A 25,532-nucleotide genomic window follows, 5' to 3' on the forward strand; every position below is an offset into this window, starting at 1 on the left:
TCTCAAAGCAAAGTGAACGGTGATCTCATCAGGCACGAGTGCCCATCACAAGCCAACTCTCATCATACAATATCAATCTCTATACTCATGGCAAAATAAGTAACAGTCCCATCAAGCAATCGACCAATCCACATATCGTAAACCACCCAAAGATCATAAGATATCCCTCGCCATGCAAGATCAACCCTGGGCTCAAACTCCTCACACTCTACCTGGTCGGATCAGAGAGGGGATGTGTAAAGCTAGAAAAACTGAGGATGGAAAAGGTCATGTAATGGTCTCAAGGGTGATGCTGTGTAAAGCTGATAATGGATGGATGTAGGTCAAAACAAGAGTCAAGGTGTGGGAAGTGAGTAAGGTACGACTCTGATCATAAGAAGATGTGTCATAGTCTCAAACTCTCTAGGTCAAATCTTTGATCCTAGGCTAATAGGCTCAATATCCTCCATGATAGGTCAGGCCTCAAGACCACAATGTGCAAGTGAAAAGGCGCCTCAAGTCAAAAGTACAACACATCATATCACAAAACACAAACACATGTCCATAAAGGAAAATGCATCCAATGGGATAATTCGATGAGTACATCATGTAAAAGAAGGACAACAAAGACAATACTCAAGAATCGAGTTATAGTCTCTAAAAGTCAAAAGCAAAACAAGACTAAACAAACAAAAACAAAAATAGCGACTGGTCCTGTCATCACGTCTCTGGCCACAGAATGAACAAAATCTGAGTGCCACCACACCAAGGTAAGCCAATCATGAGTCAATCGCCCAAATCAATAAGATCAGGGACTGCTGGTGAAGGGGCGTCTGCATGCATGGCCTGAGCTGGGGTAGAAATAAGAGACATATCAGACTGAGGATGCCCAAACGTCCCAGAATCAACAATGTCCTGTATGGCATGTCGTAGAGCAGTGCAACGATCAGTGTGATGTCCTACTGACTGGTGGTACGCACAATATAAATCAAGACGAAACTGTGGAGGCACAGGATCTGGAAGCGCCCTAGGAGCCAGAGAAGCCAAAAATCCCAGGGCCTGCAACGTCTCAAAAACCCCGCTCAGGGGTGCACTCAAATCTGAAAAGTGTCTCCGACATCGTCGATGGGGAGGAAATCGATCCTGAGGAACTGTAACGACCGAAGGGCCCCGAAGCCGGGATGGAGGTCGTGTCGGCGTAGCCAGTGAAATGGATGAGGAATGCTGCTGGAACATTGAATGTGGGCGAGGTCGTGGATGTGAGGCACCCAAAGTAGCAGGTGTCGATGAAGTCAAGTGTGGCAATGAAGGCATCGCTACTCCTGGAGCTCCTCTCGATGACGATGGATGCCCTGACAAAATGAGCTCAATCCTCTCAACCCTCCGCGTCAAATCCACCATCATCTCATAAAGAGTAGTAAGAGTAATGGGTGCGATCTCGTCCGACATGGTGAACCTCAACTGACGAAGTATAATCTCAATGTACTCTGAAAATATCATAACCATCATGCCATCAATCTCTGCTCGCGGACCAGTCACAACACTAAAACTATCCAAGACTCTAAAACAAACACATGCAAGAGAAAAAAAACAAAGCAACACAAGATGCTACACAAGATAACAACACATAAAATGCATGATACGATACAATGATAATAATAAAAAGAAGACAGAAACACATACCCAAGAAAAAAACAATATCACTAAGTGAAATGAGAGTACATCATGCGAAATGATAAGATAATAAGGTCTACTCTCAAAACATAGGGTACGAACACGAACCACTAACTACAAAACAAGACTCAAATACAAAATAAAAGAGAACAAAAACTCAAACGACCAACTAACAATGTAGTCCCAAAATACACCAACAAGGTGTGCAATATCAAAGTGTTTGGTGAATATCAGTGCCCTGGGTGTCCAAAATGTGATGGTATACGCCCGAAGGAGGAGGAACTGCATGTGTGGACTAGGCTGGAAAGGAATCCACAGTCATATCCGGACCAAGATCAGTATCTGTGGTCGATACAGGAAAGCTAACCGCACCACTGTCAATAAGATCTTGTATGGTGTGACGTAGAGAAGCACAATAATCAGTACGGTGGCCCGCCATCTGGTGAAATGCACAGAACTCGTGAGCATGAAAACGCGGAGGCAAGGTACTCGGGAGTGGCCTAGGGGCCAATGGTACTAAAACACCAGTAGATCTGAGTCGCTCAAAAGCTCTATCCAAAGGCATCCCCAAATCAGAATAAGTCCTCTAACGTCGCCGATGGGGACGAGACTGCTCATGCCGTGGGATGCTAGTCTGTGGACGCTGAAACTGAAATGAATGTCGCACCGTGACAGCATGAGGATGCGTAGAAGGGTACTGCTGAATTGAATGAGGATGACGATGCTGTAAGGGTGGGAAATCACTCCTGGGTATCTGCAATGATCTAGCATAGGGATGATAACCAGGTCGTCGATGCTGAAAGTCTGCTGAACATACGTCTCCATAACTCTCAAATGATCCACCAACTCTCTTCCCCTCAGTATCTGGAGAAGGAATAATATCTGACCATAATCCTCTAGAGATGCCATCATCTACATCGAACAAAGCCTGAACCAATGATCTGAAATCCTGGAATGGGACTCCTGTCAGATGTCGAGCAAACCTAGGATGCAAGCTTCTCAAAAACATGCTCATCTGATCTCTCTCGGCAAGTCGCTCAATCATCTCTGTAGCCTTCTCCCTCCAGCGGGAGATAAAAGAAAAAACAGACTCATCTGATCCTTGTCTAAGAAGCCCAAGCTCTCTACGTGTAATGCTCGTATCACCACTGAATGAATACTGTCTCAAAAACTCCTGTGCTAAGTCTTCCCAAGTTCTCCGACGAGATGACTCTAATGAAGCGTACCATCTCTGTGTCACGCCACTCAATGACAATGGGAACAAAGTGAGTAACTGTGCCTCATCTAGACCAAGAGCTCTCATAACTGTGCTATAAAGTCTGAGATGAATACGAGGACATCCAACACCCGTATATCTCTCTATATCCGGCATCTTGAAACCGACTGGCAAAGTGGCCACTGGCACATCGTCAGGGTCATCCCATGAAATCATCTCATCAGGATCTCTCATCTGTCCAATCCTCCGCTCGAGTCTGTCCATACGAGAACGAGGATCCTCAACAATGGTAACTGGTGTGACAATAGGTGGAACGATAGCAACTCGATCATGTGAAACAGTAGACAATGTCTGTGTAGCTGGCATCTGAACAGGTAGAACAGGCGGTGTCACTAAATCAGATGGCGTGTCCTCGAGCACTACATGCCTACTCGGCTGAGTATCCATCCTCTAACTCAAACTGGCCAATGCCTCCTGAGAGTGGTTCTCTCCAACCAGATAAACAGGAACTCAGTAAAAACCCTCTTCTTCTTCCCTTTTAGATCTCTACCTCACTCTGTCTGTAGTCGTCTCCCCCCAGAATTTCCCTTCTTCTTCCTCTGCTCAGAATAATCCCCTCCTCTCCAGGTCCATAGTCTACCTCTCCTGCTCCTCAAATCTCTTCCCGGAAAAAAAAATCTCCCTCCTCCTCTGTTCTGCTCCTCTAAGCTTCTCTCAATCTCTAGCTCAGCAATCCCTCCAAAAACCCAAGATTTCTGCAGTCTCTCCTCTCTCATACGCTCCTCCTGCTGAAAAGGTACCCCCCCGGTTCCTGCAGCTGGCCTGCCCCACCTCACTGCAGCCCTGTGCTACCCAAATAACAGCCTGTAAAATCCCCCCAGCATCCTCCCACAGGTGTCGCCTCTTGATAGCTCCTCAAAAAGCAATAACTGATTCTGTAGCTGCCAATTAAAAGATGCCATGTGGTTTCCCGGGGTTGCGACACTTGGTAAAACAAGCTGCATGAAAATGCATGAATCTGAGCCCCAAAATGGGGGTCTACAAATATGCCCCTCTTCGGTAGAGTTCACGAGTGTAAAGAATATGAACACTGAAGTGAAAGGTAAGTGTGAAAGTGAGTGGAATGAAGTGAACTCTACCGAAGACCCAACGAGACCCCCATAGGGACACTAGTGAGATGTGAACTCACTCAGGCCAAAAGACAAACACAAAGGCTCTAATCCTAAGAGAAAAGATGTCTCAAAATGCCTCTGAAGTCACACTAAGGATCTAAGCTCCCCAGTGGAGTCGCCATTTTGTGGACCCCGCATTTCGGCTCAATGCGTTTCCCACTCGAATGGCGAGCTCGATTTTTATTTTAATTAAAAATTGATTTTATTTATTCAAAAATGACTTGGAGTCGCCACTTATTTTTGTTTTATTTTTAAAGGGTAAACAAAATAAGAAAGAAAAACCCTAAGTGTGACTCCTTATTTTGGAAAAGGTGGTCTGTGAAAACCGGATCGGGTTCGGGGGTCAGGTTACTTATCGGGAAGGTACGGTAAAGACCGTAGCACCCCTCTAAGTCCCTAAGTCGGGTCTCTACTAATGAGATGAAGCTGACATGACAATCAATGAGAAAATCAATGAATACTTGAATCAATCATGCACATATGAAAGTCAGAAAATGCATATAAACTAACCAGAGTGGGAATGAGTCTGTACCTGAGCAGTGAGCCACTATACGCTATCAAGAGAGAGGGTTAGTGCAAAATAAAGAGCATAAACATAGCTCACATGTCACTAAATCGAGTACAAAATCATCAAAGGCACGCATGACACTTCACTCAAAATTCATTTTTATTTTAAAGAAAATTTATTTGATGTTGGGCCCCCACCAAAGCCCATTTCATTTTTGTATGAATTAATCCCATGAATATCTATTATTTAGAATTACGGGATTTGATCCACACTTATTTCAAAACATTTTAAAATCAAGAGAAGTATGGAAAAGATGAAAAGGCTTGCCAAAGAGGAAAATGGCAACCAAAAATTTATTAAAAATGGAACCTTGGAACCTAAAGAGGCTCTCGGGATGAAAAGCTTGGGTGATTTGAAACTATTTGAAAATAAAAAATTATCAAACTATTCACAAAGTGAAGTTCAAGAAATTCATTTTCAAAATCAGAGAAGGGGGAATGAGAGGAGATGACACGTGATTCTGCCCTGGGTGCAGAAGCTGAGAAGAAAGTCCCATATCAAGGAGCATGAAGATTATCAAAACTGAAGACGCCAACTGCTTCCAACACCACACGCAGATGCCAAATCAAATGACAGTCCAATGAATCATGTGCTAACAAGAAGACACTGAACATTATCTTCCTAAGTCCAAGTCTGTTACTTTCACTAGCTTGTGGAAGCATAAGATAACAGGCTGAGTCATAATGCTCACCCCCTACACTCCAAGATGCAGCCTCATCTATAGGACCTTCATGTTGCTAGGAATGAGGACTGTGATGATGAGTGCAACACCAAGGATATCTTATCCAATCCAAGCAAAGTTGATGCGGCAAAAAAACTTAACAAATGATTCTGGAGCTTGTTCAAACCATCTGAAACAAGATAACAAAACTCAGGACACCATAGCAAATTCTCTGAACATCAGATCCCCCAAGAAGCTTGAATCACAGTGGCTTTCTTCTGAACCCTTGCAGCCAGTTCTCTTCTTCCCTGCTTACAGAGGACATTCTGATTATGAGTGGCATTAATGATAATCTCTGTGAGCATTGGGATTACTCTAACTTCAACGCCAGAGCCTTCGTTCTCATCAAAAAGCTTGCTTACCATCTGAACTGGAGGACGAATATGCCTAGGATCTACTTCTGAGGGGGAATATTTTCATAACCTGCACAGGATCATTCTTCATTGCTTGCAGAAGCATCATCGATTCTCACCCTCCTGTAGAAAAAGCACATAAGCAGTAGCAGATTTGACATCCTCTTCATTTAGCTGATATGTGGCTATCATCAAAGTTGTACCACTTGTCCTCATCTAGAAACTTTATGTGTGCAGTGCCGGGTCCACTTCCCAAAAACAGATCGATTAACAACCATTGATGTATCTTCCAAGACAATGGTACTCGTAGCAAGAACTTTATAAGGAAGTAGTAATCCACCAGCCAACTGCAAGTTATCCAATGCAAAACTGTTTTCATCTGTTTCGGATAATGAGGAGTGAGGTTGTTGAAAGCTTTGAGAACCATCCAAAGATTCTGCAGCATCCAGTTTATAGTCATCCATCACCTCAGCTTTTCTTTGAAACTTTAGACCATAGGATTCTAACATCCTAGACAAATCAAATCCATAAACTTCAGCAGGCAAAACAACTTCAGTCATGTTCACCTAGGCGTCAGCTGAGCTATCATTTGCAAGTAGTGGCTGCTTGTCGATAGCTATAACCTCTTTACCAGTAATACCTAGGCTTGGAATTGTACTTTGACTGCCAACAGTAACAATTCTATCCTGCATCCCAGGATGCTTGGATTTAACAGAAAGAGGTGAACTTATCTGCAAGACACAATCTCCATTTACTAATGCTGTCGCTCCTTCTTCAGACATGCTCTTTGCCTTATCAATGCTTTTGGAAATGAGATCAAACTCCATATAGAACCAAGGGAATTCCTCCATATTTTAAAGCACTAGGATGGATCATGAGAACGATCATCATTACAGTCTCTGGTAGTTGAAGAGCTGTAAATTGACAACAGAACTGATTTATACAAACCAGCTTTCAAGATACTGAATCCAATCGGAGGGTTTGGGGTGGACCGCACCATTTCTGAGAAAGAAAACAACACATCTAAACAATGCTTATGAACTGCACAGCAACATGCAAGCATAGCTATTTCTAATAAATCCCAGAAATGGTCGTGGCTAGCATGCTTTCCCCTTCTTACGCTGCGTGCCCACCATTTTTCCTTGGATAGCAGCTGCAGCTTCACGAGCCTTGTACTCATCAATAGCATCTTGAGCAAATGCAATATCTACATTCTTCTCCCATGTTGCTTTAGCTGATGACCTGAACTATCTCGGTTAAGCTGGTCATAATCCATGACTTTCCGTTACATTGAAGCTTTCTTTGCTTTCTCACTTCTCTTATGAAATATTCCATACTCAGCATCTTAGGTATACCCCAAGTAGTCCACAAAATTCACGACAGCTGGCTATAACGAGAATATATATTCAAACACCCGTGACTTTGATATTTACATGGAGGTCCATAGACGCAGCTATCCGCTTTAAAAAGAGACATCTGTCATTACCAAGTTCATACATGCACATGGAACACGGGCCAATGCCTCCCAAGCTCGTATCCAGAACACCATGCATGATCATTCGAACATCATTGGATGAGGTAGTGGGTTTGAAAAGTGCAGGTTGTGATTAATGTGACGAATAATGAGAGAAATTGGTTGGGTGGTAGGAAGAAAGAAGGAGACGTGGGCATGATAATGGAATAAAAAGATTAAATCTGAGATGATGATCAAATGAGGAAAGAAAGACATGGAGAATGGTAGACAAATGGGAAATGAGGAGCGAGTTAGCTGGGTATGTGTGAATAAAGTAGAAGGTTATGAATAGTAATGGGTATGAAGATTTAGTGAGAGAAATGGATGGATGAATGATGGGTATGGTGGAGTAGAGAGAGAGTAGTGATAATAGAAATGGGTATGAAAGATGGGGAAAGTGATGAGAGAAAGTGGGTGTAATGGGGTGGTAGAACGAATATATGCATGAGTGGGTGGTAATGGATGTGGTCAGTATGAACCGGACATTTGGTGGAGCATTCTGGGTGTAATGGATATGAATATGGGTAGGAAAATGGTAGTCGGTTAGATGATGGTTTGTAGTTGAATGGAAATGAGAGGCATGAACATAGAGATGAGTGTGAGTCCATGCTAGAACTACAGGAATCACAATGACTTTCAGAGGTAATTTCCCTTCCAGTTTCAATGCGAAACTGCTCAGATCTGCCTGGAGATTATCACTACCAGAACTGGCAGTGAATGAGGGCTCCAATGCTTCTTGACATCTTCAGGCACATGGAAAAGTTCATATGGCCATCCAAAGCTTTTCGTTAACAGAGGCTCCCCTCTGGCTTTAGGAGATCTGAAGCTCAGCTTCCTCTTCCGGCATCATACGCGATTGGATACCAGGGGGTTGCCTAAATGGATCACGTTTTGAAGACCCGGGAAACAATGATGGTTGATTCTCATCTCAGCAAATATCCAACCCACAGACTACACATCAACAGGAGAGGAATAGTAACGCAGTCCAAACAGTATCGTAGGTGTTCTGTACCACAAAAACCATCACCTTGTGTATGAATATTTTAACAGAAACCAAGTGCACTGACCAATCCAGAATCTGTCAGCTCTAATGCATCGGTACATCGATATAAAAACAAGCTTTGTGGTCTCGTTTCCTTCACGAACTTAATGGTGACCATGTTGAGCTTAGATCTACTTTCGGGAATCTGAAGGAAATAAAGAGAGCCTAGAAGGTTTCATTGTGTCATCCGGGTGCTTGACATCCAAGTATATTGAAAATGCCCAGAAAATCCCTTGAAATGGGAGTTTTTCGTGAAAGATGAACGCTAATAGAAAGCACGCAGCTACTAGGAAATGATGGCGAAAGATGTCCCGTCACAAAGCATGCCAACATAGGACTTCTTCACAGTTCTGTGCATCTTCATGCATCACGCAATCATTAGAGAGCCCCCAATGAATATCAGTTTCATCACCGTGTTATGAACTGAGATGAAGTCTATAAATAGACCCGAATGCCGAATCAAGAGCACAAGCACGCAGGGCTCCGAGTTTTGAGAGAAATCCCGTCAGTTCATTAACATGTTCAATCTTGGAAATGGTAGTACGGAGACTGTCGTTTGCACAGCTGATATTGATGCCATAGAAACTGCCGCGGCTGAGGAGGTTTGGCGCATAATGGTAAAGAGCAGAGAATCTGTTGCTAAGAAGAACATTGACATTGTCACTGCCTCGGGCTCATGAAGAAACTATGATCGGCTTGCATGACCCAAAAGCAACTGAGAAAGCCCTGGATGAGTGGTGTGTAACAGGAATCTGGGTGTGGCCATTTAATAAGAACACCCACTGAGCATCTCATGCGGACATTTTCTGATTCAGATTCTACAGCTTCCAATATCCTCTTCACACCACCGTCATCCTCCGTAAATCAACCTCTCCAGCTTCCTGGTCTTAAAGTCTGACAGTCTCCTTCAAGGGGAAAACAGAGGAGCAAGAAAAAAAAAAAAAACCGAAAGGAGAACAGAGCATGGAACTTTTAACCAGTATGCTAAACCCATGTCATTATTTCATCCATGAGTTTAACAATCAGTGGGTTCGAACGGAAGATATTCGCCAAAGTAAAACATAAAATGCAGCAAACTCTTCAAATTTTAAACCAATAATCACCCAATCAAAGCAACTCAACAAGCAAAGTCAAAAATCACAGAGAATGAGATAAGAAAAGTATGAAGAATGGAAACGTACATGAAAACCATAGTAACCAAACCTAAAAGTCTCTTCCTCAGCTGGGTGTTTTGAGTTGTGACTTGTTGATCCGTCTTGGGTGAATCCTCAGCTCAGAATCCTTCTTGAAGCTCCTGCAGCTCCAAAGAACCCCCTCCAAATATCTCTCTCTAAGCTCCCCTGAAACTCCTCTCCCTCTCTGGTCATCCTTCCCCTAAGCTCCAGGAATCTTCCCTATCCCAAAGCTCTCTGCTATCACTCCTCACCTATACCCGATCTCCCCTCTCTGTTTTCTCTCCAGTGTTTTTCCACTCCTCTCTTTTTCTCACCTTTTTTTCCTCTAGTGCAGCTGCCCTCTCTCTCCCCAAAGTAACCAAACAAAAACCCCTGCCCCCCTTCCTGGCCTGCCCTTTCTCCCTCTAAAAATATCTCCAACGGCTTGCTCTCAGACCACCCTCCTGCAGCCCCAGGTACCGTCCCCACTACCATGCAGCTGGCAGCCAAAAGCACTCTCCTAACGGCCAGACAACCTTTACAGGTGTCCAGCCTTGATTGTTCCTCCAAAAAGCATTGTCTGATTCCATAGTAGCCAACTAAGAGATGCCATGTGGTCTCTTAGGGTTGCGACACTTGGCAACACAAGCTGCATAAAATGACACCCAAATGGGGGGTCTACAGTTTGTTTGGAAAACAATAAATGTTTTCATATTGTCAAGTCAAAATATATGATTTTAAATTTATTTCATATTAAAATTAATTTGTTCATATATTTTTTTTTATTCATATTCAGTATATATTTTAAGAAAATTATATATCTAAATTTACTTAAGAAGTAAGGAAGAAATTCTTAAAAAAAAAATAGAAAATATATAAATTATATTTGATTTCTATTAATAATTATTACTAATTGATAATAAATTAATTTGGCAAAGTATTGAATGAAAGCTCATAAATTTAATTTATTTTCAAATTAAGAATTTGGTTTTATTGTGATTGAAAAATCAGGTTTAACTGTTGTAGAAATTCAAAGTTGGAAAGATAAAAAAAAAAAGTGAATTTTTTGTTAATTGATATATTTGGTATATTTTGGAGTAAAAAGCAAAAATTTGTCACTTGAAACAAGTTGAAAATTGAAATTTACGTCATAATGTTGATTCATTATGAAAAATTGAAGTGTTCTATTAGAATGTTTATTTATTATGAATAATTGAAATGCTATGTTGGAATGTTGGTTTATTATGAAAAATTAAAATATTGTACTTAGGTGTTTATATAGTCTGATTAATGGAGGAGACTACTTAAAACATGGTAGAAAAGACTTTACTTTATTATATGTTTGGTTGTTTGTCTAACATATTCATCTAATTCTTAGGTTACTATAATTTTTTCATTTTCATTTTATTTACTCTTTTAGTAATATTATTGTGTAGAAAAGGGACGTTGCTATAAATAATGAAAATCGTGAAAAGCTTCCATTCATTCATTGTGATGGATCTAAACCATTTGTGTTTCATCATCATCATAACTCAATGATATAATATAAACTTCTTAATTATATCTTTAAAATAATATTTTTATTTTATTCTATTTATGTAAAAGACATGTTTTACCTAGAAAGTTGTAAAAGGGAGTTTATTAATTATCTTTAAAAGTAACTTAATAATTTTTTTTGTGCATGTAAAAGAGTCTTACCATTGAAGAGTTGAAAAGGAAGTGGAGTTATTTTGTGCCGCCTACTACAATGCGAGTAAAGGATGGATAAATGATACTTTTAACTCTCGATACATAAGAGTCATGTTACTTGTAGTAGTAAAAGGTAAAACTATCTTTTCATTATATGTTATGGTAATATTTTTACTAATTGAAATTATACTATATTTTTCAGGAAAAGTTGCATGAGATTCAAGAGCAAAGTACCCAGAAGGTTGGTATTCATTGAGTGCTCAAGAAGTAATCAAGTTATGTTCAAGGTTTGGGATACAGATCACAACTTAAGCAGTGCAACTGAATTTCCTAATAAAGAGACAAAGAAGTTGTGACAATAAATCATAGAGTTATAGGAGTTTAAGACTACAACTACCACTTAATTGGAGGAGTTGGAGGCAATGACATAGAGTTTCATGCTACAACAAACCAATACTTCTAACTAACTACCACCTCATTTTGGCTTAGCTTCCCAACCACCACCTTCACTATCAAGTTGACATTATTATGTGGTTTACTATTATATGTTAGTCATTTTTTATTTTAGATAATATTCAAATAGCATAGACAATGTTATTTGCAAGTATGGTTTGCATTGATAAAACAAATGTTTTGTTATTACTTATTTTCTATAGGTTATTATATTTTTACATTATTAAATTCTTCATTTTGTATAATATCATCTTATATTTGAAAGTGTTGAATATCATACAGGTTTATAAATGTTTCAATAGGATTATCTAAAATTTTAAAAAATAATAATAATATTATATTTTGGGAGGAAATTATTTCATCCTCAAATTAGTATAAATACGAAATTTGTTTCATTATTTCATCTTCTAATATAAATAAAAACATTTAGAGATAAAACTATTTCATTGCCTAAACTTGAGTAGTTTTTAAAATGAAATAATGTTGTCTCCAATTGTAACGAAAACATTTAGAGACAAGATTTATTTGTTACCGAAACTATATGTCAATATTTCAAAACTAAAATATTTTCTTCTTAAATATAAGTGGAAATATTTTGAGATAAAATTATTTCATTGCAGAAACTTTGTGTTAACATGATGGAGATGAAAATATTTCATCTCCTAATGTATAAAGTAACATTTAGAGATGAAATAATTTTGTTGCCTAATGAAATCTTGTGTCACCATATGGTTTACTAGATATTTGAAAATCTAATTCCTAACAAAATATTTTACTTTACGCCACAAAAAAACACTCATTGCCAAATAGTTTTGTCTATGAGATTTCATTTCGTCATAGATATGTTTTCCTAATAAAATGTAATTATTTGTGTCCAAAACTATAGGGTGACACAATTGTGGAGACAATTATTGAGACGAAATTTTTTATCAAGAAAGCCTTTTGGCCATAAAAGAAATATTGTTAGAGAAAGCATTTCATCCCTGATCATGTAATTTGTTGTAGTAACCTTGAGGACAAGGCTTTTCTGAAGGGGCAAGGAAATGCAACGACCCATTTAAAATTAGGGTTCTATGATTTTATTTTGGTTATTTTAGGTATTTAGGAAGCCAAGTTTGGCAATTGCTTGATTTTTTTTTTATTCCGTGATTTATGTTGTCCATTATCTATGTTTTCCTTTTATTTTCATTGAGTCTTAGGTATAAAAGGGACTAGTTCCTAGGTAGAGACAACAAAAAATTTATTCAATAAGAAAATTCTATTTTTCCTTAGTCTATACTGTGTCTTCTTCTTCTTGTTTGTTTCTTCTTGCACTACTATATAATTTCATAATTTTCTCTGCAAAATAATTAGCAATTTGATAAAAATGAAACTATTGGAAGAGGTAAGATAATAATGATAAAATCCAAAAATTAAATAATATAAAGATAGTGTAATTAAAGATTTAGTTAACAAAAATATTTTCTAATAGAATATGAGTCAATATTATTTAGTTCACATTTGCATCAAATGAATTATTACCATGTAACAACTAACAACCCATGAAGATTAATTCTCATATTTCATTTAGAGTCTATGCTTGATTGACATATATTATGGAAAATGCTAATGATAGAGTTGGAATTGATCTAAATATCCCTACATGCAAATGGAGGATGACCGTCCACCTTAGATTACATGGATGCTAAATAAAATATTGTCCCCATGTATGTTGGAATAGTTTTGTGTCTAGCAAATCAAATGCTACCTTCTTAAATTGTCACCAAAAAGATTGAAATATTATAATTAGGAAGGCTAGTTCTCCATGCATGCTCTAAGAGACTAGATCATTGATTATTAATGGTAGTTTGTTGATTGGGGAAGAAATTAGAGTTATATAGGTCATCAATGATGTGGGAAAAGAAAGAGATCCTCAATTTTCACTTATGCCGACATAAATGATATATTTTAATTTTGTTAGGTGTTTTAGATTCTATGTATGGAATTACATTTGATTAATAAATCATGCACTTGAGAAATTGTTTTATGCATTTTTTATTTTTTTATTTTGTCTTAAAGGGTGTTTGTTTTTTAGCTTTTTGTTGAAAACAATTTGCTTTCAAACTTTAAGTTGTTTGTTTTTCTATTTTTTTATGACTTATTATAAACTTTTTGCTAAATAGAAGAAACCAAAATATTTGACTTTTTCTAAATGGAAAAAGTAATATGTTGATTTTTCTTTCCTTTTTAATGCTTGATAGAAATAAAATATTACAAAAATAAACAACCCAATACTTAATGCTATTAAGCATTAAAGTTCTATTTAGAGTTATGTAAAAAAAAAACAAACACCACCTTAGATTACATTATTTTCCCAAAAATTTATATAATATGTACATATTATATATGATGGTTAGTTCTTTACTTTTAGAAATAAGATTTTTTTTTCAAATATTAATCTAACTTTTAATTTGATAATCGAGTTGTACTTTCTTTCATCTTTTATATTAGGGTCATTTGACCTTTAAATTTGTGATTTTTTTTATTTAAAAAAAATGATGCTTTCAATGTAATTCAAATTTGTGATGATTTAATTATTTTTTTCCTCATTGACTCTTATTCTTTACTATGTTATTCTATTAAATGATTTTCATTTATCATCCCATTCTAGTATATCTTTAACTAAATTTAAATACCAAAGGACATGTAAGCAAAGTTATTACAATAAATGGTATTTAAAAAATGACATTGATGTTAATTAAAACAATTTAATTTATGACTCTCTTATAAGATTTTAAATTTTGCATTGTCCTTCATCTACAAATTCAAAGTTTAATTTTTAATTTTATTTGCGAATAATTGAAATATGAATCCATAAATTCAAACTAATGGGATAAATTTGTTATTTATTTAAAATATAAACCTTATTATGCACCATATTTTTATAGTATCACAATTTTTATTTTAGTCTTCACATTAAATTCCTTTAATACTAAAAGTATTGGAATAAAAATGATTTTTATACTAGAAATTCATGATAGGGGATAGAATCTAGAAAGTTTATAATAGAATCGATCAAGAGCATTTCCTTATCAAGCACCGAGAAATTTATACCATATTTTTATAGTATCACAATTTCTATTTTAGTCTTCACACATTAAATTCCTTTAAGACTAAAAGTGGAATGGAAGTCATTTTTATATAAGAAATTCATGATATGATTTGATTTAGTACTTTTAAAAATTGAAAATTTTTGGTATAAAGTGAGTAGGACTAAGACTTGAGTATTCTAGATAGGAGAGAGGATAACCAACAACTAGAGGTTCACTATATTGTGATTGCTTAAGCTATAAATTTTCTTGGGTGTCAATAAGAAGGGCTAGATGATGATAACTTTGACTCTCATATTAGAATTGGTTATCATATTTGGGACTAAATGACCACCATATTTACTTTAAAACTTAAATTGTTATCAATAAAGCAATCTTATTTGTTGGGGTTATTATAAGCTTTAAAAAGAATTATTCAGGTCGATTGTGACTCATCTACATGACAATAATGAGATTTGAAGAGAAAAAAAAAAAGGAAAAAAATACATAAATCACTAGTATGTAACGGTTATTTGGGAAAACTCCCTAATTTACATGTGCTTAATGTTCTTGGACCTTGTAACATACACTTTGCTAATCAATAGATCTTCGATTTATATTTTTTATTAAGGCAAGAAATAGAGGTATTATATTTTCTCCCTATTCTAATATTAGGGTTTTAGTTACTATCTTTGCTATGTATTTAACTATATAGAAGGAAAGTTTGGAAAAGGAGATGATCATGGTCCAACAACGGATAACAAAAATCATATTACAAAAACACTTAACTGAAAAAATGATCTTGACTACAATTATTTGGTTCAATTACACCATGAGATTTATAATTTTTGAAATTGAATATCATTAAAATATTTATCCATTTTCTCACCATGAGATTATAATTCTTTATAACTACATAAAATAAGTGGCAACATTTGATATTTACCAAATTTTTCTATAGTGGATTTAAATAATTAAATTATTAAAACAATGCAATAAGAATGTTGCAATTTAAATTTATCACACATTAACGTATATTAAAATAAATGACAAATCTAGTGCCTTCTTAAAAATATTTGGTAATTAAACATGAAAGAAACAACACACAACATCTATGTTCTTCAAAAATATTACAATAACTTTTGTGACATATCTTACTATGTGCTAGATATCATTTTATTATTATTATTTTTATAAATAAAAAAAATTGATGGCATAGTTTGCATACTTGACAAAAATGGGTTATGTTTTATTAAATAATCTTGATAAACTATTTTCAAACCTATTTATTAACACTTTTTTTTCAAATAAATACTTTATGAAAATTATTGCCAAATAATTCAATTTTTTTAATATTTGAATAAAATCACTAGAACATCACAAACAACCATCTTCAAAATAAAAGATATAATAAAAGATAATTGTAATTGAAATACCATAAGAACACTAAGACATACCATAAATGCAAAGCACACATTTATTGTGAAATAATCCTTCTTGTGTACCATTACAATTTCATAATTTTCTCTCTAGAATTGTTAATAATTTGAAAATAAGGAAATTATGAAAAAGGGTAAGATAATAATGAGAAATTAAAAAAAAAAAGTAAGTAATATAAAATAATGTAATTAGTGATTGGTATGTAGTTCATATTAGTGTCATATAAATCAATGCGTTCTACATATAACAACTAAGAATGAGTAAATATTAGTTCTGATATTTCATTGGAGTCTGCCCCCTTTAGATCTATACTATGGAAAGCCTTCGAGATAGAGCTATGATTGATCTAAATGTCCCTGCACCTGCAATGGAGGATGGTCATCAACCATACATTCAGTGGCCAATAAGGAAAGTACTTACAAAAAGCGATGCCGATCCAAATGTATGTTGGATTCGTCTTCCTGTCCAGCAAGTTAGAGACCACCTTCTCCCCAACTTGTCACCAGAGAAGATGGAAGTTTTGGAGATGGAAAACCCCATCTTAATCAATGTCATAAATAGTGACATTGCAAAAGCTTATAGGATAAAATTCAAATTTAGGAAGGCTAGTTCTTCATATATGCTACAAGAGACTAGACCATTGATTATTGAAGGAACTCTCATGGCTGGGCAAGAAATTAAATTTAGGTGGGTTGCAGGTGACGATGGACAAGAAGGAGCACTTCATTTTTCAGTTTTACCATAATGATGTAATTAAATTTTGGTTGTTTCAAATTTCTACATATTTTCTTACTTTTTTTTACGGCTTGTATCATATTGTTTTGTTTTGTTCCATGGTCTATATGGTCATCTCATTCCAAACTTGTGTTTTTTTCTTCAATTTTTTTTTCTCCTAGATTGTTATTCTTTGCTATGTCGTTCTATCAAACGATTTTTGTTCATTTTTCCACTCTAATATACTTCTACTATGTTTAAACAGTAGTAGTTGAACGATTCTTCTAACAATAAACGGTAATTACCGCCAATTTCTGCTACTAATAAACGGTAATGATCGGATAGTTATGTTTTATTTGGCCTATATAGTTCAAAATTCTATGAAATTTCTTATTAAACATAAGATGTAAGAATGATAATTTGTTCATTTTTTTCTCTTTTTAAAGCTATATAAAAATAAAATTTTAATTGCACTTCTCTTAAAAATAAAATGCAAAATTTATGAAAAATTAATTACTTAATTTATAGATTATATTTATTTTAATAAAATAAAAATTAGAAAAATAATTTAAAACTTTTTAAAATTGAGTAAGAATGGGAATTTTCCATACCTGATGTAACTTGCTTCTCTTCACATGGATTGTATTTATATAATTGGTATTGTCAATCCTCCCTTGTAGGTTTCACTAATCACAATTCCCATTTTAGTCTTTACATAATAAGTAACTAGATCATTAATAGTGGAAAGAAATTAATTTTTTGTATTAGAAATGCAAATAGTATTACAACCTAGAAAGTCTACTAAATAATTGATGATATAAACATCTCTAATAGATAATTGCTTTTAATTTTAGTAGAATGGCTAATGTGTCCTCAACCCTAACTTGTGAAATTTTGATACAAATTGAATAAGACTAAGGTAAGCCTTATGAGTAGGAGGATATCCCAAATCTAGGCTTAATCCACTGGAATTATCCAAGTTATAAAATGTTTTTTGAAGCTTTAATTAGAAGGGATAGATGATAGTAACTTGGATATGCCCATACTATAATGGATTACCATCTTTAAGACTAAATGGTCAAAATAATTAGTTTAAAACTTGAATTGTTATCAATAAGGAGACACTATCAATTTTCTTTTCTTTTCTTTTCTTTTTTATTTTTTGGGAGAAAGTGTGTTTTCATATATGAAAATAATCACAAAATAGAAACCGTTTAAAAATAATTTAAGCTTCATGCAATCACCAATTAAAGGTAGTACCTAGGAAGATCAAAGGTAGTACCTATATCATTAAAATGTAGTACCTAAATGGTCAAAAATAATATATTTGATCAAAAAATGCATGAAATGCTAATTATTTTTAAACAGTCGCTTGAAATTTGTATTTTGTAAACTTGGATTACTATTTTGTAGTTTTTTTCATATGAGTCCAAGGAAACACTCTTTTCCCTTTTCTTTTTTACTTCTTTTGACATAGTTTCATACTTATCCAAAAGGCAATGGTGTTTTACTAAATAATTGTGAAAAACTATTTTCAAGATTCTCATTTATTATAAAATTCTTACAAATAAATGCTTGTGGAAAGAGAATGAAAGGATCACTGTATACTTTCTAAAAGTGAAAATGGAATAGATTGTTTTCATTCATTTGTGTTTAATCATTTGGTAATTATGATGAATTTATTACAAAAGAAAATTATGGTGAACCCAAAGTTCGTGATACATAATGCGATTGATTATCATCATAAGACATCATGGTGAAATAAATTTTTATATTTGGCTCCAAATTAAGATAAAGCATATTTGACTAATCAAGCTAAAGAAAATAGAATTAGTGAAGAAAATTATCACCAAATAATTTATTACTACTAGTTATATAGATAATTGTTAAAATATTACTAATAAGCACCTTCAAAATCAAAGATATAGTAATAATTATAGTTGAAGTACCAAAGGAAAAAAAAAATGCAAAGGCATACCATAAAAGCACACAATATTATTACAAATTTCAAATCTAGGGAGTGTTGGATGTGGCCCCATGGGCTTCTTGTATCCCACATTTCCTATCCCCAACACCCTCTCTCAAACATCGTCAACACCCTTCTTCATTTACTACTCACTTGTTCCCATTTTAGATAAAAGGATATGTAGAATTATACTATTATCCTCTTCTTCATTGAGAACAAACATTTTATGAAAAAAACCTCAAAACCCTAGAAAAAGGTTTTTGAGAGGATCATATTGGTTTGACTCAAATAATCCCATCAACTCTAGAACCAAAATGGAAAGGATAACTTAAACTTGAATTAGAAATAGAACATCCATGAATGATGGAAGTTCTTATTCTAGATGAGAAAGTCATTAAACCATGTCCTTTGATAATATCAATAGTTTAAAAAATCTAGGCTTAGAGGGTTTGGAAAATTACCTTGGATGATTAAGACTACTTCTCCACCATGAAACTGTGAAGATCTTAAAGATATAGTAAGTGGAGTATCCAAACTCTAAGTTTATTGAATTTATCTAAATAATGCTTAATTCTAACGAAGTTAGCATCCACAAGAATAAATTCATAAAATTCTCTTGTTTTTAAGAGATCACTAGAAGGATAATGAAAATTATCATAAAAGGATTTTTAGTTATCTCTCTTGGGTTTTCATTGAAAAAATATTTCTTAATGACTATAATAAGTTGATTGAGATTCCTTTGTCAATAATGAGGCTTTTTAGAATTTGTTGGGGGGTTAACAATCTCTATAACTTGTTTTCTTAAATTAGAAGAAGAACTCGAAACTACTTCCTTATGACCAAAATATTTAGTTTCACCCATAAGCACTAATAAATAAGAGAACATTGGATAATTGTCATATCTTGGAACCTTCCTCTAGTTCATCCTCTTCCTTGATTTCTTCTTATGAGTGTAATAGTGCTAAAATTTAACCCATGGATTTATGGTACCTTAGAATAGGGCACCTTTAGGGATTTGACTAAGATGGATAATAATTAGCTTATTAAATGAATATCTAGGCTAAGTAAACCAAAGAGCTCAATGTGCCCAACTTCTCTTTAGGGTAAGAAAATCCATGTCATTCATAGGAAGAAGGAAGAAGTCTCCCACTCTAGACTCTTAAAATTATTTCTAATGGATTTGATAGAGCCAATGAGAGTTAAGAGTCTAGGAAGTAAAAAAATACATCTTTGTCAGTGTTTAAAACTACTCAAGGTTCACATGAGTTAAATTTCTAAGAGAAAAGAGTGAAGCCTTTAAAAATTTTAAGGAGATATGCCTCCAAGGTCATAATAAAAGAGCACTTTAAATAGTTAAACTTAGGAGTGATAGAGGCAAAGAGCTTGAAAATACTAAATTTTAAAACTTTTGTGAGGAGGAACAAAATAAGAATTTTGGACAACTAGAACTCCTTAGAAAAATGAAGTTGTTGAAAGAAAGAATATAGTTTTCCTAGCATATAACATGTTACATCATAGGAACTTACCTTAGTTTTTGTGGGTTGAAGTTGTTGTACAACATGCTACACTTCCAATAGGGTTTATCTATGTCCAAGTTCTAGGACTTGATATGAATTATGAAATCATAAGCTTGATGTGAAGTATTCTAAAGTATTTAGTAGCAAGTGTTTTGTTCTAGAGGGTGTTAGAAATTTAGGCAAGTTTAATTTTAAGAGAAATGAAAAGTGTGACCGTTGGATATTCAACTATGAAAAGGCGTATAAAATATATTTTAGTGAGTCACAAGTTGTTAATGAGTTAGTAAATATGGTAATAGATTCCATAGGAAGAGAAGAGTGAGAGAGTGATTATTTGGATAGCAAAAAAAGTAATATAATAACTATTTTAGAAGACAAAAACATAGAAGAGATAAATGAGTTGAAGATAAGAGTGAATCAATCATCAAAAAGAGCAATTTAAGAGAAAGAAGAGGTCATCCACTCTCTCATGTTAAAGGTGACGTAAATGAAAAAAGTCTTAAAACTAGAAGCCAAACCAAAATGAATGACAACATTTACTTATGTTACACACCCCAATTAAAGCCTAAAAGGTATAAGAGGCATTACAAGATAAATTTTGGATACTTATCCTTTATGAGGAACTAAATTAGTCTGTAATGAATGATGTATGAGAATTAGTTCTTAGGATTGAAGAATGTGATTTGAACCGGCGGATAAAAAATAATCTAGATGAAAATGGAGGTATTTTATGGAATAAAGTAAGAATTCTAGCCCAAGGACATTTTCAATTAAGGGTGTTGATTTTGATGAGACATTTACATATGTTGTAATGTTAGAATCTACAAGAATTCCCCTTGTGATTTCTTCTCTTCCTAAGTTATATCAAATGGATATCAAGAGGTGTCTTCTTGAATGATTAAAGGTTTTAAAGAATCTAGTCATCCTAACCATTTCTATAAGTTAAAGAAAACTTTATATGGATTGAAGCAAACTCCTATAATGTGGTATGGCCCATGAGAGATTGTCCACATACCTAGTAGGATGGGGATTCAAGAAAGGAGAAGATGATAAAACCAATTTTTATTAAGTAAAATGACATTAAATTTGTAGTGGCTTATGTTCATGTAGATGACAATCGATTCTCCTTGTTGTACCAAAATACTTAAGCCTTGAACACAATGACTCTGACTAAGAAAAACCATAAAAAGTCACTATGACTTTTGTAGTACTCTGGGAATCATCATCACGGATTGACTTACATAATTTGTCAAAACTAGGTTAAAAGAGTTTACTTTTATTCAAATCCTAAAGTGAAAAACAATATGTGAATTGATTTTTATGAAGTGAAACTAAGTAAAGAAAACTAAATTAATAACAAAGCAAATATTTATTTTTAATTCAATTGATTCAAGTCTAGGGCTTTCCATATACCAACTTAAGGCATAGAAACAAAGAGAGCAAAAAAATTTTAAGTAGAGTGATTTTAGGGTTTTGGGATCCTTAGCCGCTCACAATCAACTTAAGCTCTATAACTCAAAATTGTATCCAAAACCTAATTTTTCCTTTTTAAAACATATTCTTAAAACCATCAAATGAATGAGATTGATTATCCATTTAAGATTTGACTTTTTTAACCCTTTCTACTCCTTATAGCTTTATTTTGGGCAAATAATGACAAGAAAAATCAAGATAACTAAGGACCAAGAGTTACCAAGAATCATTAATACTGAGTAATAACATACTGTATTATTCCCTAAACTAACTCATGAGGATAAAATAAAAAATTGATAAATTGTAACCCAATCATTAATTGATCTCATTGTTATAGAAACTTAAACATTGTTCTTATAAGTTTCTAACCCTTAGGTTTTCATGCTTCAAGACCTAAGTTGACCTTTTAGCCTCTTATAGGCGTGACGTCACTTTCACAATCCATAAGAGAGTATAAATCCATAATTCAAATAAAAAAAAACTAAAAATAATATATTCAATAAAGAAGAAAAGAAACAAACCAAATTTTTTGTCTTTTCCCCCACAAAATGTCAAACTCTTGGGAGATCCCCTAAACCCTAGAACTAAGAGAGTTTATATAGTAAATTTAATGACCTAACATGTGGCACACTCTTATTGGCCACCTATTATAAATAAAAGTCATAAACAACCTAAAAAAACTCAAAAAATTACAAGTTCTAAATGAGTACGATACATTTTGAATTTGATGGAGACATTTAGAACTCATTTTGATACGTTTTAGAGCTCAAGCTCAATCACTAGTGGTTGAGTTCAAAATTTGGGTGAGTTCAAAATCAATTTTGAACTCATAAGTGGTAGGGGAAAGCTCAATTTGAAATCAAGATGGTGAGTTCAAAATTCAAAGTGAATTTCGAACTCACACACGCCATGCAAAATCACCATGTTTTCATGTGTGCCTCTTGTTCGAAATAGGTAGGGGGATTTGAACTTAGCATTTGCCAAAAGTTTCGTTCCATTCCTTTGAGTTTTAAATGACCAAAAACCATTTCGAATTCAAGTTACCAATTTCGAACTCAGTTTTCCTCTTTGACTAGTTTGCTTCAAAGATGTATAACTTTCTTGTTTTAGCTCTTATTTATGTATTGTTTAAAGCATTGGATTCTTGACTTCCCGAGCTTCGAAATGATATATAGCCTACCCAAGATTGACTTTAGGAAGTGATCCAAATTTTGACCTTAAAGTCAGAGTACATGTTGCTACTAGATTTTGAGTTCCAAATTTTCATACAAACTTGATGAATTTTGCTTCATGCCTCATTTTCCATGTTTTCGTGCCTTCTTTATTACTTCATAATGGTTTTTCCTCATCTCCCAAACTCATGATATTCTCATCTTACATTTCCTCATATTTTATAAGTCTTAACTTACTCATTTTCTCATTTAACCCCTTCTTGATTTTTCAAAATCTAAAGTGATTTCAACTTGCATCCTTTTTTTTCCTTAAACCTGAGACAAATCTCCAAAATAAAAGTTAAACTCATGGTTAGGGTCTTAGCATCAATTTGGTTCAAGTTGGATGATTTAAGTGTCTTATAATGCATACATCATATCAAATATGTGCCATTGGAGTACATATTTTAGCTCAAATTAGACGACACCATTTTTTGTTTCACATTTAAGAAAGAAACAATTAAATCTATTGATGAGATGAGGTGTGATTTTGAGATGAGTATAGTAAATGAGTTCTCCTTCTTAAAACTGCCTAATTTTTGGTTTAGCATTTGAAAAAAGTGTTAAAACTCCAATAAGAACAAGTGCAACATTGACAAAAGATGAAAATTTGAGGGAGGTATACCAACCAACCTATATGAGCATGATTACCTATTTATTCCTCAGCCATCATGACATAACATTCAATGTAAAAGTTGGTATTGGATACCAAACAAGTCTAAGAGAGTCACATCTAGTTGTTGTAAAAAAGAGCATCAAATATATTGTTGGGACTTTTGATTATGGTATAACATCTCTCTAAGGGTTCTTTGTTGTAAATATGTTGATTGGGTAGGTTATGCAAAGGATAGAAAAGTACCTTAGGTGGTTGTTTAACATTGACAATTTCTTCGTTTCTTGGATAGGCAAGAAGCAAAATTGTATCTCCTTATTATCGACTACAAAAGTTGCATATATTGACAAAGACAATCATTGCACTCAACTTCTATGGATTAAACACACGATGGAAGACTTTAACATAAAAAATAATACTCTATTCATCTTGTGCAATAATACCAGTATAGTAAATGTTTTAAAGAATCCTATGATGCATGGTAGAACTAAACATATAAATAGGTTTAATTTCATTGTGGAACTTATTGAGGATAAAATTGTTGTACTAAAGCATATTCCTATTGAAAACCAACATAGTATGTTTTTACAAAGTCCTTGGATTTCAACACCTTAGGAAATCCATTAGATTGTGCATCATTGGTTAGTATTTCAATCACTAAAAGGAGATGGATACCTTATAGAATGTTTATTCTTCATGTAAAGACATTAATTAGTCTTGAAAAAACATTGGATATTTTCAACCATGTTGATGCATATATCTAAAATAGATCTTCATTATCAACAAATTTAAGTATTAGTTTTTTAAATTGTCATTTAGATGGATGAATTTGAGGTTATGTGCTAATTACCTCATGTATATTCATAAGTACATGTTGATTTTCCATCCTTCTTTTTTTGAAGTTTGAAATGAAGACCTAAGTTGTGTGTTAACCTTATGAAACTTTTATAAGTTAGCCTCTAAACCATAAAACATGGATAATACAACAGTTATGTAATGTGTTCATTTGTTGAGAATAGGAAGAAAAGTATTGAGGACGAGTATGAATGTGTTTTAGAAAAGAAAAGTCATTCCCTTCAAATGAAAATATGTTTAAGTTGTGGCAAGTTGGGTTGAAGCACAATACACCAATGTTATAAAAGGTCACTTGATCCACAAAGTTAATACACTTGAATTACTACATGACACTTAGCTAAGTGTGCTCCAAAGGGAAATATGAAACGAAAATAACAATATAGTAAAAGATGATGGTAGAAGTGTGCAATTGAACTTTTAAGGGTCGGTGAGTATTAAGCCTGCTTAAATTAAAATTGTTGAATTGAAGAGAATCTAATGCACAAAAGTGTTTACATATCTTTGAACATGCAAGTGGCTTGATTTGAATGTCTTGATCATCATATGCTAGACATTATTCTTAGTATGATTTTATACAAATGCTTTTGTAAGGTCATTGTGATTATTTGATCTATAATATCTTTTAGGGTATGGTTCTTTGATATGAAAGGTATATATTTCTTGCTTTGTTGCAATTTTAAAGTAATAAGTTTCGGTTACACCAAATTCTATTCTTGTCCTTATGTTAGTCCTTACCTTTGTCAAGGGGGGAAGAAATCCTATATATTCTTGGGAAGAGAAATATTGCAGAAGGGGAAAATAATCCACATAATCCCAATGGGGAAGTTTATGCAAATGAGGAGCATGTAGATTCCAAGTTTGCTTTTTGAAATTCTCAAGTCATGGTTACTAGAGATAGGTATAATGCTTAACATTTGTATCTAAGCAAGCTTATCATTTAGTGTTACTGTAATTTTATTTTATTTTTGGATTTGTCAAGAAATTGCCTAAGGGGCAGATTGTAAATGTATACTTTTATAATAGGCAATTTCATGACTAGCCTGAGAGTGTTTTAATCGTTAGTAGTTTAAACACTACTAGTACCTCTATGTTTCTAGTGTCCTCCAAAATCAAGAATTAAGCCAGGTGGTGCAGTGTAAAA

At 34.2% G+C, this 25,532-nt stretch overlaps 1 protein-coding gene across 1 annotated transcript; it reads right to left on the bottom strand.

The window, feature by feature from the left end:
- Positions 1-518: 518 nt before the first annotated feature.
- Positions 519-9,914, bottom strand: LOC104881490 (uncharacterized). Its single transcript, XM_010661884.3, has 2 exons — positions 9,442-9,914; positions 519-1,466 (listed from the first exon to the last, which is right to left on the bottom strand). The coding sequence occupies exon 2, from the start codon at positions 1,426-1,428 to the stop codon at positions 766-768; it is 663 nt and encodes a 220-aa protein (XP_010660186.1). The 5' UTR covers positions 1,429-1,466; positions 9,442-9,914; the 3' UTR covers positions 519-765.
- Positions 9,915-25,532: the final 15,618 nt, after the last annotated feature.

This window comes from Vitis vinifera, chromosome 14 (genome assembly GCF_030704535.1).
Source record: "Vitis vinifera cultivar Pinot Noir 40024 chromosome 14, ASM3070453v1".
Classification (NCBI taxonomy): domain Eukaryota; kingdom Viridiplantae; phylum Streptophyta; class Magnoliopsida; order Vitales; family Vitaceae; genus Vitis; species Vitis vinifera.

Coding starts and splice junctions, on each gene's coding strand:
- LOC104881490 (XM_010661884.3), bottom strand. CDS start 1,428: ATGTCGGACGAGATCGCACCCATTACTCTTACTACTCTTTATGAGATG.